General features: G+C 36.8%; 1 protein-coding gene across 1 annotated transcript in view; it reads right to left on the bottom strand.

Annotated features, from left to right (window-relative positions):
* The window catches only part of LOC150090699 (putative ubiquitin carboxyl-terminal hydrolase MINDY-4), a 238,239-nt gene that overhangs the window by 145,438 nt on the left and 73,769 nt on the right, over positions 1–19,032 (bottom strand). The window contains exon 7 of the mRNA XM_090369549.1: positions 2,532–2,652. Within this exon, the coding sequence (XP_090225675.1) occupies positions 2,532–2,652 (121 nt within the window). The remainder of the gene's footprint in view (positions 1–2,531; positions 2,653–19,032) is intronic.

Raw genomic sequence — 19,032 nt, 5'->3', positions numbered from 1 at the left:
ATAAGATTCAAGGCTTTCAGATTAAGCTGGATTTGTGGATACAACACATTGCAAATGGGTCATTTGAGATGTTCCCAACTGTATGTCCGCTTGCTGCTGGTAATAAAGTGGTGATGGACTTCATTAAAGAACATTTAGATAACTTGCAGCAGAAGTTCAAAGATTATTTTGGAGAGAGCTTTGAAGATTTCGACTGGGTTCATGATTGGTTTTGGTTTTATTGGCGCATTAGCTACTAAGGCTATAATGTGCACTGGGTTCATGATCCATTTGTTCTGGATGCAAAATCTCTTCCGATGGATGTAGGAAAGAGGAACTAACAGATCTGAAGGCAGACAGAACATTGTGATTAAAACATCATGAAGTGCAGTTGGACACATTTTGGTAGTCAATAAGGAAAGAATACCCATCTAGCTCCAAGGTGGCAATTAATGTGTCATTACCATTTTCAAATATATATTTGCGTCAACTGGGCTTTTTAACCTTGACTAAAATTAAAACATCAAAGATGGAGAGACTCAGATCCATTGATAAAGAAATGAGGCTTACATTGTCAACGATTCCATCACACATCAGCCATCTGTGTTCAGCAAAGCAGGCACAAGTATCACATTGAAAGTATGCGTAGTTATTTGGTTTAATACTAATAGAATTTATTATTTTTTTTTTTTGGCTTTGCTTTGCTTTTGTACAGTGATTTAGGGTGCATAAAATGTTAATATATGCATGAGCCAATTTCTGTTGGATTGCTGGAACAATAATAATTGATTCTATTGTGACTTATAGCATATTTATATTAACAGTGCCATAAACTTTGCTTTTTGGGGGATTAACATTTTGATGTGCTGTGTTGTGTCATAGATAACTTAAGGTGTGTCGCGAAGAGAAAAAGGTTGCAGAACACTGGTATACATGATATAATTGATGTCATTCATTTCGTTTTGCTGCAGTACTCAATTCAAGGTGCATCACTGTTAAAGAAAGATTTACATAAAATACCCATGATCACGAGCAGCAATTTCAATGTTAACTTCGGACTGGAAGAAAGTAATCCGTTAATTACTTTCCTACAAGAAATGTTTGATCTCACAATAAATACTAATCCCTCAATTTCCGCTACAAGATCGGATACATCAATCGATGCTGTTTTTAAGAGGTTTTTAGATATGTTGCAGTCACAAGTATATGTATCTTACTTCAGTTGTCATAAATCCATTGTATATTGTCCTCCAGCTTAAATTATGGAAATTTGTGAATGATGAATTTTGTAATGTAAATAAAATATTTACAATACAAAAAACTCTTATTTTGTAACCAAGATATAAAAATCGAGATACCTAAAAGAAATGTGAAGATTAGTAACCTTAACGGAAATGATGTCATTTCCGTTAAGGTTACTAAATAAATAAGGTTACTAACGAAAATGATGTCATTTCCGTTAAGGTTACTAAATAAATAAGGTTACTAATGGAAATGACGTGATTTCCGTTAGTAAGCTTAAGGGAAATGATGTCATTTCCACGTGACAAAATCGCAACAAATTGGTTTTACTACAGTCTGAAATTTAGTAGGTGCCGCCAAAGCTGTTTTCACATAAAAAAATATATATATATTTTTTTGGCATTTATTTTCTTAGGTTGGTCCTAGATAATCCATGAAATACTTCCTTAAAGAGTGCCATGTTCAAAAAAGATCTTAGAATACACCAAGAGATCATCTTGAAAACATAATGCTACTTCTCCTATTACCCTGTTCAATAAAAATTGAAAACTCTGTGCCAAATTCCTGATACTTTGGGACATTTTGTACATTTAAAACTTTTTCCAGAGTGTACTGAAACAAAAAAAATTCATGTGGTCTCAAAAGTATCTGATAATACCACAAATTGAGGTCAAGTGTTTGGGTAAAATCTTACTTCTTCCAAGGATATTACAAGGTATTCAGTACTGTTTAAGGGGTAGTTAATTGAACCTATAACATTGTTGTTTCCCCTCAAATCCAGGATGGCTATAATATTCTAGCCTTTTGGTACGCTTGAAGGAAATTATGGAACCTTTCCTTGTATTTGAGTGGAGTCTTGTATTGCCACATGTAGACCAGATTGTCTGTAGTAATTTGTATAGAGTATTTCACATCACTCCCTCTTTTAATGCCTCTATTTTCTCTAAGAGGATTCCAGGGTACATCCTGAATTTCTTCAATGCTAATTATAATTTTTATATCTATAAAATATTAATGTATAAAGATAAGAATGCTGCTTATATTTAATCAACTAACAATATACAATATACAAATATACAAAAAAGTTTAACAATATACAAATAACATTTCAACAAACAATAGTTCGGAGATATTGTTTTTTAAAAAAATGTCTTACTGTTTTTTTTTCCCCCCCTTGTAAAATCCTTCAAAGAAAATTACTCCAACTTACAAAACTTACAGTAAAATTGAACATTTTTGTTTATATCAAGGTATAGTCACAACAAAGGTGACTATTTAACAATTAATTTTCTTTAAAATAAACAAGATACTTGCCCTTCTTTGGATAATACCATAAGACACAGTTGGATATTGTGAAAAAGTAAATCCCTGTTTCATCCATTCCTGACCAAACTTTTCCTTTATATCTCCAAAAAGTAGACTTTTTAACTGCTGTAAATATCAAGAAATTAAAGTGTTAGCTATTTCCTAGCTATGGAAATCATAATATACTACATACAAAATGAATAGACAATGATTAATCAGTGCTTCTCAAATATGAATAAACATGCCTACCAACTTTTATAAATTGGGTATCTGGAAAATTTTTAATACAGATTTGTCTTCTGGCCATAATGCATCAGAATGTTTCTTACAAATTAACTTGCCTGTGTAGGAAAATCTTAACTGTAAAGATGAATACGAAGGTGTAAAAACATACATTTGACAATGTTTACTTATGATGCAAGAAGATCTGAGCATTTGTTTATTGAAATATTTATTGGTCAATCTCACTCTGGTAATCCTCACTCTGGGTACCTGCTACACAATGTTTACACTGGAATAAGATTAAATAAGATATAGCTGGTGGGATGAATTAAAAATAAAACAACTAAAACTATGAGAGGGATAAGAACTACAAATACTAAATTACAATCCTGCATACAGTTCTGACTTGTAGCAGGATTCTGCTAACATAATTTGAATTTTAGTCCTGACTTGCCACAGGGCTAATTGCTAGCATAAGTAAAGAATATCTTGCTACTATTCTTTGCATTCTTAGCTAAAGATTTCATATTCTCCACCTTTGCATACCTAAACTCCTGAATAACTTTATTAATAATTTATATTTACTGTAGGATTCAGGGTTCCCTGATAATTTATAATTATGCAATATATCTTTCCTCACTTCCATTCCTGTCATCAGTCCTTCTGTCACATATTTTAGTTTAAGACTTGAACAATACCTTTTTTGTTGGTATAAAAAGCATAATGGCTTCTACAATAACTTCCTTGAGCATTTCCCATTTAGGATTTGTATTTATTCAAAGTTTTTAATTCACTGAAATTAACTCAGAAGATGTGTAACAGCATTGTAAATCCCAATATGAAAACAAAAACCTTTCCCCTTTTTTTGACAATAGTTATTCATTAGCATTAGTAGAGGCATATGATGCAAGAAAGCAAGCTTAAACAGCATCAGCCAAAAAAAAAAAAAAAAAAAAACCTTCGCATTTCACCCATCCATTAACTACAAAGGTTTGTCTAGTTCTGCCCTGAATTTAATTAAGCTGCCAACTTCTACAACAACAGATGGAAGTTTGTTCCAGCAATCAACCACTCAATGGCTAAAGGAAAATTTCCACACATCTATTCTTCAACTGTCTTTCCTCAATTTGAATTTATATCCCCTCAGGTGACTAATCTGGGCAAGATGAAGAATTCCATATGTATTGAGCTTGCTCAAACCATTCAAGTCCTTATACACCTCAATCAGATCACCTTGCAGGTGCCTAGTCTCCACACACTGAAATTGCAGAATTTAAGCCTTTCTTTGTAAGAGCAACTCTTTGTTTCAATCACCAATCTCGTTGCCCTTCTCTGTACTCATTCAAGCAGCTCTACATCCTTCCTAAAATGAGGCCTCCAGACCTGTATACAGTACTCAAGGTGTTGCCTGACTATTGCCTTATACAAGGGAATAATTATCTCCTTGCCGCTGCTAGAAAAATTCCTGAATATGATTGACAAGACACCATGAGCAACTCTTGCAGACTGTCTGCACTGCCCAGAAAACTTCATATCTGACTGCACAATTACCCAAAGGTCTTTATCATTCTCCACTACACTGAGTGTAGTATCATACAGTTGATACGTTACTCTGGGGTTACTGCTATCCATATGCAGTACTTTACATTTGTCAATGTTAAACTTCAGTTACCACCCTCGGCCCATCTGCTCAACTTTTCTAGATCCTGTTGCAGTGTACTGTCATTAACAACGCTGTCAACCTTCGTATCGTCTGCAAACTTGGACAAGTGACCCTTGAAAATAACATTCCTACATTAACCATTAATTAATGATTAAAAATTATTATGAAAATACAGTCAGACCACTCTTTAAAGAACTTCCACATGAAATTTTCTATGTTGCCATCTTTTTTCATTTCCCCTTGGTCGTTACACTGAAAATAGTTTCTGAACAATGAAAAACATTTCCATATAACGAACTGATTTCAAGAGACCTGGGTACGCATAATTCGCACCTCTGGCCTTTAGGCAATAAAGCTGATGCTGTATAAAGCACGAATTAATAGCTAAAAGGATTAATTGACCCATTTAGCTTTTAAGAGGTGTGTTATTTGGTTTTTAGGAGCATTAGCAACTAAGGTCATATTGATCCAGGGATATATGGTGGTCATTCCCTGACCTTTCCGCATCCTCCATATTTGGTGGTCACAGGCTCGAACCCCGGTCTAATCAAGAAGAATGTGTTATGCACTGCTGCTCCTTCCCACCTGGCTACAGAGGCACAATTTTAAAAGCTAAAGGGATTAATTCCACGAATTAAGATGTAAAACATTCTACAATTTAGTGGTGTGGTGCCTGTAAAACCCTGCAGGAAGAACTGGCCAACCATGGCACGGAATAGAAAAAGATGGAAGGTTTAGGGTCTTTGTCCAGCAGTGGGTCAGTTCAGTAATGGCTAAAAAGTAGAAGTAAAACCTATACAACATATACACTACTGTACCAAGAAGTCACGCTGGTCAACTGCTATCTATGTGTCCACAGACATTGGTAAAGATTAACGCATATTCCCGACACAGACATTGGCTCTGGTCAACCTGTTTTCTACATAAAAGCATCCTATTAGAGAATTAGGAGAGAGTGATTTTCCTTTATCACAGAAATTCATCTGTTGTTTCGAAGAAATGAGTCATCCACTTTCACTAAATTTCACATCTCTGTTTACATGGTAGGTAGAAGTGGTCCCTAAATCAGTTTTGTTTTAGCTGCTGTGCAAATAACCTTACAGTCTCTAAGAGGAAATCCTTGGGTGTAGTGTGAAAAGGTGGAAGTGTTTAATAGTGTAGATTGGGGCATTAAAAAAAAAATTGCTTTAAAATTTGATATTCCTACCAGTAGTGTGTTAATTATTCTGAAGAACCTTGTCTCAATTTTCAAACTGTTTGAGGAAATGGGATTCAGTTGGAAGTGTGTGAAATTATGCCTTTGTGAAGATGTAGATGAAGTGGTTTTTAAGTGGATGAAGTTGATTTGAGAGCAAAACCGATATCAGGGCCATTAATAAAAAAAGAAAAGGCTATGGAGTATGTATCTTTTCTGGGGCATAAAACATTCCAAGCTTGTTCTGGTTGGCTGGAAAATTTAAAGGGCGACATGCGCTTATTCGAAAAAGTTATTTCTGATGAAAGTGGAGTTGCAATCGAAGAAGAAGACTATACCCATTGGAAAGAAATAGTTTTGAAAAAAATTATGGAGGACTACGAGCCCAACCAACTCATAACATGTCTATTTTTTTAAATGTTTGCCGAACAAGACACTGACTCTTAAAGGTGAGTTTAGGTGGTAAAAATTGTAAGGAGAGAATTACAGTCTTGGTTAGTGCAAATATGGCTGGTAATGAAAACCTGAAGCTTTTGGTAATGGGAAAAAGTAAACAACCCTGATGTTTTGAAGGAGTAAAGTCATTAAGAGTTGGACTACAACAAAACTCCTGGATAACAAGTGAAATTTTTGAGCAGTGGATTTTACATTTCAATAGAAAGAAAACAGAAAAATCGCATTGATGTCGACAACTTCACACTTGTAAATTTCGAAATTTACAAGCGTGAAGCTTGTTTCTTCCTCCAAATACCTTGTCTAAACTGCAGCCAATGGGCCAAGGATTTGAAATGCACTACTGAAGGAGCACACTGAAAAAAAATTATACCGAGTATAGAAACCAACCAACCTATAGATTCTGTTATAGATTTGCAGATGTGAATATCACTTTGGCGAAAGTGTGGAGTCAAGATGTGACGGAAACAACGATTAAGAATTGTTTCGCAAAAACAGGTTTTGCTACAACGTCAATTAACAGTGATGAGAGGGATGAATTACTACAAGACATTGAGCAAAATGGGAAGAGCTCTCAGCGAGATTTGATTAGTGGAGAAATTGCTCTTGATGAATATTTAGGAGTGGATAATGATGCCATAGCAGCCAAATATCTGAGTTACTCCAACACTTTGGAGAATATTTAAAGAACTAGTGACAATATCGATGATGAGTTGGATGAAAATTAGAGCAATATTAAATCTTCCAAACAAGAAATGTTGGCAGTGTTTGAAACTTTGCATCGAGGCCTTTAGTGGGAAGAAAATGGAACAGAAAATATATTTGAGTGTTTAAACAAATACGAACATTTTTATTAATGGTGTACAGTAGAATCCAGTGTACAACAAAAAATAAACAAATATTTTACGACATAATTCTTTAAAGTGTACTAATACATTTTGCGCATCATGTAAGTAGTCGTTTCTTAATATGTATGTATTAATAAATTAACTGTGTTAAAATGTTAGAAAATTTATTCATTCCCACTTTTTTTTTTTTTTTTTTTTTTTATGTGAACCCCAAACACGAGAGGTATTAGAACCTATAGTACTTAGTACCGTGCTTAGGTTGGAGGTTGAGAAGACGAAAGAAGATATTTGTTGACATTGGACTTGAACTTTTGTAGATTGTAATTTTCAGGAAATACGTATGAAGGAAGGTTGTTCCAGAAAACAGCAGTTGAATGAATAAATGAGGAAGATGAAAAGTTGGTTCTGTGGGTTTGAAGTTGAACAGTAAATGGATGTTGGCTGGTGGCGGCACAGGTTTGGACTGTTTTGAAAGAGAGAGCGGGAATTATAGAAGCCAGTTCGGAAGAACAGTGCCCATGGAAGTATCTGTAGAAGATGCATGCAGCAGAAACAGTATGTCTATGAAAGAGCGAGTGGAGAGACTCTGTTAGAGATGAATCATTAATTAACCTAACTGCCCTCTTCTGAATGGAATCAAGAAGACTGAGAGAGGTTTTGGGGGCACCACCCCAGATGTGGGAACAATATTCCATAGCAGGGCGGATTTGCGATTTATACAGAGTGAGCAGCTGTTTGGAAGAAAAGTAACACCGAGAGCGAAAGAGAAAACCAAGTTTTTTAGATGCAGAGGAAGCAATATTTGTAATGTGCTTGTGCCAAGAGAGATTAGAAGTCAGGGTAATCCCCAAAAGAGATATATCATTTTGCCTAGAAATCTGCCTAGAAATCACTAAAGATAAGCATAGGAACAGAAGAATCCTTTTTGCGAGATATAAGACAAGACTGAGTTTTAGAAGGGATGAAATCAACTAAGTTGTCTTTGCCCCACTGGAGAATTACCTGAAGATCGGCATTTAAGGAATTGGTAGCAGATTTGAGAAGTTGAGGCTGATTGAGCAGGACAAGGTTTCTCAAAATGGAAAGTTGAATGCAATGTGCTATCATCGGCAAAACTATGGATAGGATTTCCAGTCAATGGAAGAAGGTCATTGATATACAAAAGGAATAAGTGGGGGAAAGAACTGAACCTTGGGGGACACCGGCATTAGTGGAGAAGTTAGAAGACAGAGAGCCATCTACCATCACCCTCAGTGAGCGATCAGAGAGAAAACTGGATAACCAATTACTAAAAACAGTTGGCAAACCATAAGATGGAAGCTTGTTTAGAAGACCTTTAGGCCAAACACGATCAAAAGCCTTTGAGATGTCAAGAGCAACTACTTGTGTTTCACCGAACCTTTCCATTGAATTAGTCCATAAATCGGTAACATAAGCCAGAATATCACCAGTGGATCGACACTGATGGAATCCATACTGGCGATCGTTGATCAGACAGAAGGTTTCTAGGTAGTTTAAGAGTTGGCGGTTAATTGATTTCTCCATTACTTTAGAAAGAGTAGAAGTAATTGCAATGGGACGAAAATTGGATGGGAGGGATTTGTCACCCTTTTTAGGAACTGGCTGGATATCAGCAAATTTCCAAGCAGAAGGAAAAACACCTTTGGAATAAGAAAGTGAAAAAAGGCGGCAAAGAATAGGCGTAAGTTCAGGAGCATAGGTTTTGAGAACAAGTGGAGAAATACCATCAGGACCTGAAGCTTTCTTAGCATCAAGCTTCATCAAAATCCTTCTAATATCCTTTTGACGGAAGACCACAGGAGGCATTGAATGGAGCGTGTTGGGAATGGTGGGAGGTGTTTTACCAAGATCATTAATACATGAGCTCGAAGAAAAATGGGATGCTAGCAGGTCAGCTTTATCCTTGGCTGAAGTGACAACAGAACCATCTGGTTTGGACAGAGGTGGGAGCAGAGATGGGCAAAAGTTGCGGCCAATAGCTTTGGCAAGAGACCAGAATGCTCGGCTACCATTAGGGCAAGAAGCAAGTTTTCTACTCTTAGCCTGTTCAAACTCTAGTTTGGACTGATTAATAACTGCTTTACAATTGTTGCGAGCTTTGGTGTAGGCAGAAAATGAAACTGAAGAATTAGAAACAAGCCAATTACGATATGCAACATTCTTCTCTTGAACAGCCTTAGTACATTTATTGGAAAACCAAGTTTTAGATAAGGGACAAGATTTTAAAGTGGAGTGTGGGATAAAGGATTCCATTCTTGCAAGAATAATTTCACTGACACGATCTGAGCAAATGTTGACATCAGAAGTTTTGAAACAGTAATCCGACCAAGGAAAAGAAGAAAAGAAGTTTCGCAGGTCATCCCATTTTGCATTCTTGTAATGCCAAAGAACTCGAGGTTGGGAATAGCCATGAGATAAAGGTTCCATTGGAGAAGAGACAATCACCAAGTTGTGATGTAAAGTGCCTAAAGGACCTCTCACTTTGACTGTGTACTTAGAAGGGTTGTTTGTGAGAAAAAGATCAAGCGTATTGGCTGTATGATTAGGATTGTCCGGTATTCTTGTAGGTAAATGAACAATCTGTGCTAGGTCATTAGTAATTGCAAAAGCCTCAGCATCTCGTCCTGCTGCTTCAGTGTGACTAGAAAACGGAAGCCAGCTGGAGTTCTGAACATTAAAATCACCAAGGAAAATTACCTCACTGTTAGGAAAGTTGGACTGGAGAAAGTCAAGTTGCAAAGAGAGGAAGTCAAAGAGCTCCAAGTGATTAGTGGAGTTGGGAGAACGGTAGAGACAACAGACGAATTTGACACAATAAGGTAGAGAAATTTTAAGCCAGAGAAGATCAAAGAGAGGAGATTCCAAATTGGCAAGTCTCTGACAGGGAATATCAGAACGGACATATGCACAAGTACCACCTTTGAGGTGAAAGGAATCATACAGCGAATAATTTGGGCATCTGAGATGAGCAGTAGTTGAATCAACCGATAACTGAGATTCTGTCAGAAAAAGTACATGGGGTTTGGAAGACTGCAAGTGGAAATGGACATCGTTGAGATTAGAATTGAGACCACGTATATTTGTGAAATGAATTAGGAAGTCCTTGGGAGGTTTAGCTCTTTTCGCAGATAAGATTGCTCTATTAGTTTGACAATTCATGGTGTATTCAATAGTAAGAAAAAGTGGGTGGGACATGGTGTATGAAGTAATGAAATTTTTGGATATGGTGTACACGTGGTAAGAATATACCCAGATCCTTGACATAACGTGGCCTCGACAATGCTCCCTGCATACACGCTACTCGGACTCCCTCCAGTCACTATCTGGCAGAGTAGAGGTAGCAAGATTATACACTAGCTGATCCAGAAGCCTCCTAGAGAGTTACCAATAGGTTCGGTCCAGTGTACTAACTAGCGGCCGGCCTGTGAACACCGTTTTAGGGCTGTACCCTCGAAATGTAAGGAATATTGGATCTCGTCACGACATTCATCATAAACTCAAAAGTCATCATTCATACTGCATGATGGAAGAGATAGGGAAGTGTTGACCGGAACTTAGCTCTAGAGACTAAACATGGGTTCCACCACTTCAAGCCTCCAATAAATCAAAGTGGTGGTATTTCACCGGTTGATGAGAGTCATCTACCACCTAGTACTGCCTGGTAACATAGAGGGGCGGCGTTCCTCCATGTGGTGTGGGTGCCACACCTCGACCCCTGCTTACGTTGGTTCACAACTGGGTGGTCACCCACCATGTACTTGTGCATGGAGGTTATACCCAGGATTACTAACAGTCCCACCATCGTGAAGGTGCAAGCAGAGGATTTGGCTGTCACAGACCGTCCAGACTTCGCCGAAATTGGGTCCACTTGACTTGAGTGTCACCCGAATATCAGTTCCGTCAGCATTTTAGACTCCCAGGTAACAAGTACAGCTTGTCTGGCATATCTGAGAGAATCTGATTTATTTCCTATCTTTTACTATATTTCTGAATTTACAGTACTTTTATTGTTGAAAAAAAGCCATATTTCTTTACAACAAAATTTCTGTTTAACAAATTTTTTCATGGGAAGGATCGATTTTGTTATATAGAGGTCCGACTGTACTTTTACCATCCTAAATATAGTTAAACCTTTATTGCAATAGTTTCTGAAGTGATTTTTTTACCGTTTTCATAAAAAAATTGTGTGCAAAAACCACTATCATCTTTGAAACTATCTAGTTTTTTGCTCGAAGAGTGGTATAGTACCAAAATGCCAACAATGTGTTTGTATATCAGTTTCGGGTTACATGTTTTTCTTCTCCCACTAGTTCAATAAACATCTACAGGATTACTGTAGTTGTTCTTGAAGGATTCATTTTGCTTTCACATAGTAAAAATGGGAAAAACAAACTACGATATTCTCTAAAGATGGCTGCTACACTGCAGGAAGCAGGATATATAATTTAAAATTTTGCACACTGTGAAGCATGCCAAATTTGAAATAAACATGAAAAGAGAAGTAAGTAATAGTATCAAATATATATGATTTCTTAAAAATTATTTAATAATATCTATACAATGAGAAGAAATATATCCACATGCCTATGTTTTAAATTTTGCACACTTAATAGTCTTTTAAACAGGAAAATGGAATTGCAATTTTCAATAGAATAAAAATTTTTTTTTTGTTTTTTTTGAAAATAAAAGATATGAAAAACAAATACAGTCAATTCCGGTTATTTGGGACACATCGGGACTAGTGCATTTTGGCCCGATTAAGCGGCTGCCCCAATTATCCAAATTTTCACGTAAAAAAAGGTAAAAATACAATGGACCCCCACTTTACAATTGGTTCACTGTATAATCAAATAACATTACGATGGTGTCACCATAGTACCGTTCACTATACGATGTGTAGTAAGCATTGGTCATTGTGATCACGTTTGTGAACTGAATTTTAATTTTATTAAACAGCAATTCTAATTAGCGAAAATAGGAGGAATATTATCCACAGGCTATAAAAGTAAAGATATATTAAGCACAAATTTACTCTTTATTACCTTACCAATTAAAAAATTAAATGGTATGTGAAAATTAGAAGAATATACGTGATAATCGGAATAATTAATATGTACTGTAATATGTACATACTAACAAGTTGACATTTCTGTTCACTGACATTTTGTGGGTGGGGGTTAAAATTTAAAACAGTAAAAAGATAAGCAATCAATATCAAAGAACACGGCACACACAAATTGCAAGTAACACGACACGTACAAGTGAGAACGGACTAACAAGTTACGAAGCTTTAAAAATAGGAATGAAGAGATGATTCTGAAAATTAATTTTTTTATATGATTGAAGATTCCATGGAAGTGTAAACACATTTCACCACAAGAACCCACGGAATTCCAGCTGTCAGTATTATCGCAAATTCAATAAGATCGAGTTTACTATCCGTTTATGATAGATTGCACTAACAGAAAAGCCCAATAAACAGGTGACTGCTAATTGTTTTTATTGTTTTATGGTTGTGACCTCCAGAAATCCGACCGAATGGTCGGAGACAATCATAGGGTAATCTCCAGTGCTGCGGTCTCCTGCCCCAATTAAGCAAAGTAAACCCTGGCTATTTTCTCGATTGGGTTCTGTTTTTTAAGATTTGTCCCAAATAAATGGCTGCTCCAATTAACCAGTGGCCCAAATAACCAGAATCCACTGTATAATGTTTCAAAAATTAAAATTTTTTATTAAAACTTAAAAAGTACAAACAATAAGTATTATGATCCATTAAGAAAAGATGGAATATCGGAACTTTTAAGCAGAATAAAAAAAAAAAAAAAAAAAACATTTTCAAAAAATAAAAAAGAAAGCTCGGCACTTGCCAAGTGACCAACTATTTTTGTTACATTTAATCTAGCATAACCACTGCCAGGTTAAACAGATTGCACATTAATACATTATGAGTGCTGCTTGACAGCGGTTCTTTTATTTGAAGATTCGTAATATCTAATGACTCCTTACTGATAACCAGATCAAGAATATTTCTTTCCCTTCAAAAAAAGCAGTTCATCAAGCATACATATAGAATGTCCTGTTGTTAAGTGAATAACCAACCTAAAAGTTCCATTCAATCTCTGGAAAATTAAATTCTCTCATAATAAGATATTATGATTTGCTGACCTACTCATTTTTGTTTTCCCAGTGCTTATATGTCACACCCCACACTGATTCAATGTACAGTACACCTTCAAAAATTGTAAACTTTTTGAATACTTTTGGGGGTAGCCAACCATACAAAGACAGAAGCAAAATAAGCTGGCCAGACTTTAAAAAACACCACAGGTGCCAAATTTATGCATTATGTTCCATTAATAATTTCCAAACAGTAATTTCTTTCTATTTGTATGTTAATTGTAGTTGCTATATATTTTTCTTTGATTTTCTGCCTTCCATTCATATATGGGATAAGGGTTAAAAGCCTACCATGCTCATTTTAAATTATGCTCTCTCACCACTAAGTAGACCCGTGGAGATTATATTACATTTGTATGATGTACACTAAATAAAAACCCAAGGGATAAACTAAACCACTCCCTGAGCTAACTGTTAAGGGTTTATGGTTTACATTGTTCAAGGCAAAGACCTGAATGGATGTCAAATGAACTGATGAGACTCGTAGCAGAAAACAAAAATGAATGGGATGCACATAAATTACCAGTTGATACAGATGCTACAGTAGATTTAACGTAGTCTGCGATCAAGTCATAAAGTAGGTTAGACAAGCTAAGGCAGGTAACAAGAAGTCCCTGGCAAAGAATGCAAAGAAAATAGGAAAGACTCCTTTACTTAAGTAAACACTAGAAGATGGGGATGAATCACACTGCTCCACTGGATAAGAATAGTTTAAGTGCTGATGACCCTGCTCAGGTTGCTGACAAACTGAATATGTATTTTGCATCTACATTCACACATGAGGAATTTCTTAGGGACGGGAAAGCCAGAAACCACTCCCCAAGCTAACTGTTAAGGGTTTAAGGTTTACACTGTTCAAGGCTTATACCCAAATGGATGTCAGATGAACTGATGATACTCGTGGCAGAAGCAGCAGCAAGAAGTTTATCAAATTCTATCAGAGAGATAAATAATTCTGTGACAACTGAGAGAAAAGTCGAAGAGAAATTGTTGAAGCTAAACTTAAAAAAACAACCTGGAGTGGATGGGATCTATCCAATAATATTAAGGGAGACAGCAAAGGAGGTAAGCAAACCTTTAGTGATAATTATGAGCGCATCCTTGGATTCAGAGGAGGTTCCTACGAATAGTGATGTGCAATGTATCCCAAATTCACAAAGGGTGATTGAAAGGTAACATGAGTAATTAAAACCTTAACTTCTGTTCCAGGGAAAATAATGGAGTCACTGGAGTCAGAAGCAATGCAGGACCAGCTATACAAGAAAGCAATTATATTGCAGTCAGCATGGATTTGTGAAGGGTCTATCTTGTCTGACCAATCTGATTGGATACTATGATACAGTAACAAAGGAACTGGATGCAAAAAATAATTTTGATATCATATACATGGATTTCAGAAAAGCTTTTGATACTGTTGCACATAACAGACTGATGTACAAATTGCAGTAGTGTAGCATTAAGGGCAATTTACAGCTATGGATGGTTGAGTGGGAGAAGAGAGTGATTATTGATGGACATTGCCCTTCTTGGACTAATTTTATTAGTGTAGTTCCCAAGGATTCAGTGCTAGGCCTATTGTTGTTTTCTATATTTATTAATGATACTGACGAAAGAATATCAGGCTGAACATCTGAGTCTGCATATGATATGAAGGTTGGCAGTGGTTAATGATAGTAATTAGGATTATTACTGCAACAATATCTATAAAAATTAGGCAGATGGGAAGAGAATTGGCAACTGAAGTTTAACATTGACAAATGTAAGGTAATTGTGAACTCAGATATGAGTTTTTCTGAGCAGTGCAGACAGGATATCATGCTAGCTCATTGGGTTTTGTCAATGATATACAGGAATTTTGCCAGCAGGAATAAGGAGGTGATTATCCATTGTATAAGATTAATGGTTATGACACATCTTAAGTACTACATACAGGTCTGGAAGTCTAATTTTAGGAAGGAGGTGGATCTGTTGGAATATGTACAGAGAAAAGCAATGATAACAGTGAGGGGAACAAAAGGGTGCTCTTATCAGAAAAGGCTTAAGTTCTGCAAATTGCAGCATCTAGAGACTAAACACCTGTGAGGAAATCTATCTATCTGAGGTGTTTAAGGCATTGAATACACTGGGTAAGCTCAATATGATGGAATCCTCCCACTTGTTCAGACTACACTACACACATGACAGGACACAAATTCAAATTTATTAAAAGGATGGTTGCAAGATATTTGTATTGAAATTTGCCTTTGGCCAACAAGTAGTTGATTGTTGGAACAAACTTGAATCTGGTACTGCAGAAGTGGGTAGTTTGAATAATTTCAAGGAAGAAGTAGATAAATTATTAGATGGGATGGACAGGTGATAAGAGAAGCGTTTTTTTTTATTTATTTATTTTTTTTTTCTGATGTATAAATTTGCTTTCTTGCACAGTTTGCCACTACTAATACTAATCAAGTCATACTAACAAGAATCAAGGCATATGCAACAAGACCTAGAAAAATTAGACACGGGGTGATAAGTAGCATATTGCAGTTTAACACTGACAAGTGCAAGATACTGCACAAGGGTAGCAGTAATCGCAGAAGAATGTACCAAGTGCATGATACTACATGAGGCTTGGAAAAGGACCTGGCGATAATCGCCCAACGAGACATGAAGTTTTGTGAAAAGCACACACACTAGCTAATGAAGGGTCAAAATAAAAAAAATTAGATGCACTCTCATGTCCAAGATGAATGGAAAACTGCTACCTATGTTAAAAATGCTATTGTAGGAGTACAAAATCATACAGAATATTTATTCAAATTATGCTTATTAGAGATTTTGATACTATTTATCATGTATTATAGTTTTTTTTTTTTTTTGTTTTCTTTTAGGTAAGTAATGGCTGAGCAACTGAATATCAGTAGTAGAGCAAAGATTGCAGCCAGATATGAAGTGAAAGAATTAGTTCAGAGAAGGTAAGGAAGGAATGCAACATGGAATAATAAAACTATTAAAGGCTGCCAACAAAAACTGTCATTGAATTTTCTGGCTGATAGAAAGCATACTGGAAGAAGATACCTTTCTGTGTCAGATGAAAATATTCATAGGATTGCAATTGAAGGAGGGATTTTGCTGAATCATGCTTAAATGGTAAGGAAGGCTGAATCATGCTTAAATGGCTTAAATGGAAAATTTTAAAAAACCATTTAAAAAAGATTATTTGATGAGATGAAGTAATTTTAGCATTAGCATTAGTAGAGGCATTTGATGCAAGAAATCAAGCTTATGCAGCATCAGGCAAAAAAAAAAAAAAAAAAAACTTCCACTTCACCCCTCTGTTCGTTCAAAATACCTGTCCAGCTGAGCCTTAAACTTATTTAGGCTATCAACTTCCACGACAATGGATGGAAGTCTGTTCCACCAACCAATCACCCGCTAGCTAAAGGCAAATTTCCACATGTCTGTCCTACATCTGTCTTTCCTCAATTTGAATTTATGCCCACTCAGGTAATTATTCTGAGCGAGAGGAAGAATCCCATCAGCATTGAGCATGCTCAAACCATTCAAGGCTTTATACACCTCTATCAGATCACCTCGCTGGTGCCTAGTCTCCAGACATTGTAATTTGCAAAACTTAAGCCTTTCTTCGTAAGAGCACCCCTTTGTTCCATTCACTAATCTTGTTGCTCTTCTCTGTACTCGTTCCAGCAGCTCTACATCCTTCTTGAAATGAGGCCTCCAAACCTGTATACAGTACTCTAGGTGTGGCCTGACCATTGCCTTATACAAGGGAATAATCACCTCCTTATCCCTGCTAGAAAAATTCCTATATATCATTGACAATACACCATGAGCTACTCTTGCAGCCCGTCTGCACTGCTCAGAGAACTTCATACCTGCCTGCACAACCACCCCCAGGTCCTTTTCATTCTCTACCACTGTCAGTGTAGTACCACAGAGTTGATACGTTGCTCTGGGGTTGCTGTTTCCCATGTGTAGTACTTTACATTTGTCAATGTTAAACTTCATTTGCCACCTCTCAGCCCATCTGCTCAACCTTTCCAGATCCTGTTGCAGCAACATAGTGTCAGTAGTGTCCTTGACAACCCTGCCTACCTTTGTGTCGTCTGCAAACTTTGACATTAAGCTTGATATACCATCATCAATATCATTTATAAATACAGAAAACAATAATGGACCCAACACTGAGCCCTGAGGGACTCTACTAATAACATTAGTCCACGTTGAGCAGTGTCCATTGATTACCACTCTGTCTTCTCCCCCTCAGCCACCCCTTTTTCCACAGCAGCAATTTGCCTCCAATGCCACACTGCTCCAATTTGTGCAGCAGTCTTCCATCTGCAACAGTATCAAAAGCCTTTCTAAGATCCAAGTATATAATATCAAAGTTATTCCCTGCATCCAGTTCCTTTGTGATTGCATCATAGTATCCAATCAAATTGGTCAGGCAAGACTTCCCCTTAACAAAACCATGCTGTGTCCGAGCTATAACTGAAGTCTTGTCTAAATGATCCTGCAGTGCTTCTTTAACTAGTGCCTCCATTAATTTTCCTGGAACAGAAGTTAAGCTCACAGGTCTATAGTTACTTGTGTCAGCCTTTGATCCTCCTTTGTGAATTGGAGTTACATTTGCACATCTCCAGTCCGTGGGTACCTCCCCTGAGCCCAAGGAAGCTCTCATAATTATGGCTAAGGGTTTGCTTACTTCCTCTGCTGCCTCCTTTAATATAACTGGATAGATCCCATCCACCCCGGGTGCCTTTCTTGTGTTTATCTTCAGCAATTTCTCCTCCACTTTACTCTCAGTTATTACAAGATTCTCTAGCTTACTGCTAGAGTTGAATACACCTCTGGCTTTCCCCTCGCTGAATAACTTCTCATGTGTGAATGTCGATGCAAAATATTCATTTAGTTTGTTAGCCACCTGAGCAGGATCATCAACAGTCCATCAATATCAAGTAGACCAATCTGATTCATCCCCTTCCTTCTAGAGTTTACATAAGTAAAGAACTCTTTGCTGTTTTTCTTTGCATCTCTTGCCAAGGATTTCTCGTAATCTGCGTTCGCCTGCCTAACCTCCTTGGTAACTTGGTTACAGATCAACTTGTATCTATCATAGGCTTCTGTGTCATGTGTTAATTTGTATGTATCCCATGCATGTTCCTTCTCTGCCATATGCCTCATTAGTTCATCTGACATCCATTTAGGCCTAAACCTTGAACAATATTTCTTAGTTGGTATGTAAAGCCTAGTAGCTTCCAAGTTAAGTTCTTTGAATGCTTCCCATTTTGCATTTGCTGTTGGTAACATCATCAGTTGGTCCTACTGTATAGAATTTAAATACTGTCTCAGTCCATCGTAGTCGCCTTTATGAAAGCAATAACCCTTCCCTTTACCCCTAATGGTAGTTACCTCTTTGAGTAAATCCCACTTCAGCACACTGAATTTTTCACAATGTACATTCAATAACAAAGATAACAGCTATTACATGATCCACAGAAACAGTGAAGAGAAGCCAAAGAATTCCCAAAGTGACACTGCTATAGGACAATGAATAAGAGAATTTTTGGCCCATCCTTTTTATAAAATAAACTGAATTCAAAAAAGATACCTTGCTCTGTTTCAAAAGTTGCATTTCTTGAAGTTGTGTTACCGAAACATGGAGGAAATAATCTTTATGCAGGATGGCACCCCATATTTCAGTATCTTCATGAGAAACTGGCCAGATACTAATTTTTCCAACAGATGGCTCAACAGATATGAGACAACAGAGTGGCATGCAACAAGCCCTGATTGACCCACATCAGCCATTTTCAGTCCAATGCAGGATGAAGGCATCTCCAGCAACTTTCCAGTTCCTTCTGTTTTGTGCAATAGCCATCCATTTACTGCTCACATACTTTTGAATTTAATCTGTCCATCTC

The sequence above is a fragment of the Mastigoproctus giganteus genome, chromosome 1, assembly GCF_048544385.1.
Source record: "Mastigoproctus giganteus isolate SK-2022 chromosome 1, ASM4854438v1, whole genome shotgun sequence".
NCBI lineage: Eukaryota > Metazoa > Arthropoda > Arachnida > Uropygi > Thelyphonidae > Mastigoproctus > Mastigoproctus giganteus.
The sequence above is the reverse complement of the archived record's forward strand: the minus strand, read 5'-3'. Positions and strand labels throughout refer to the sequence as shown.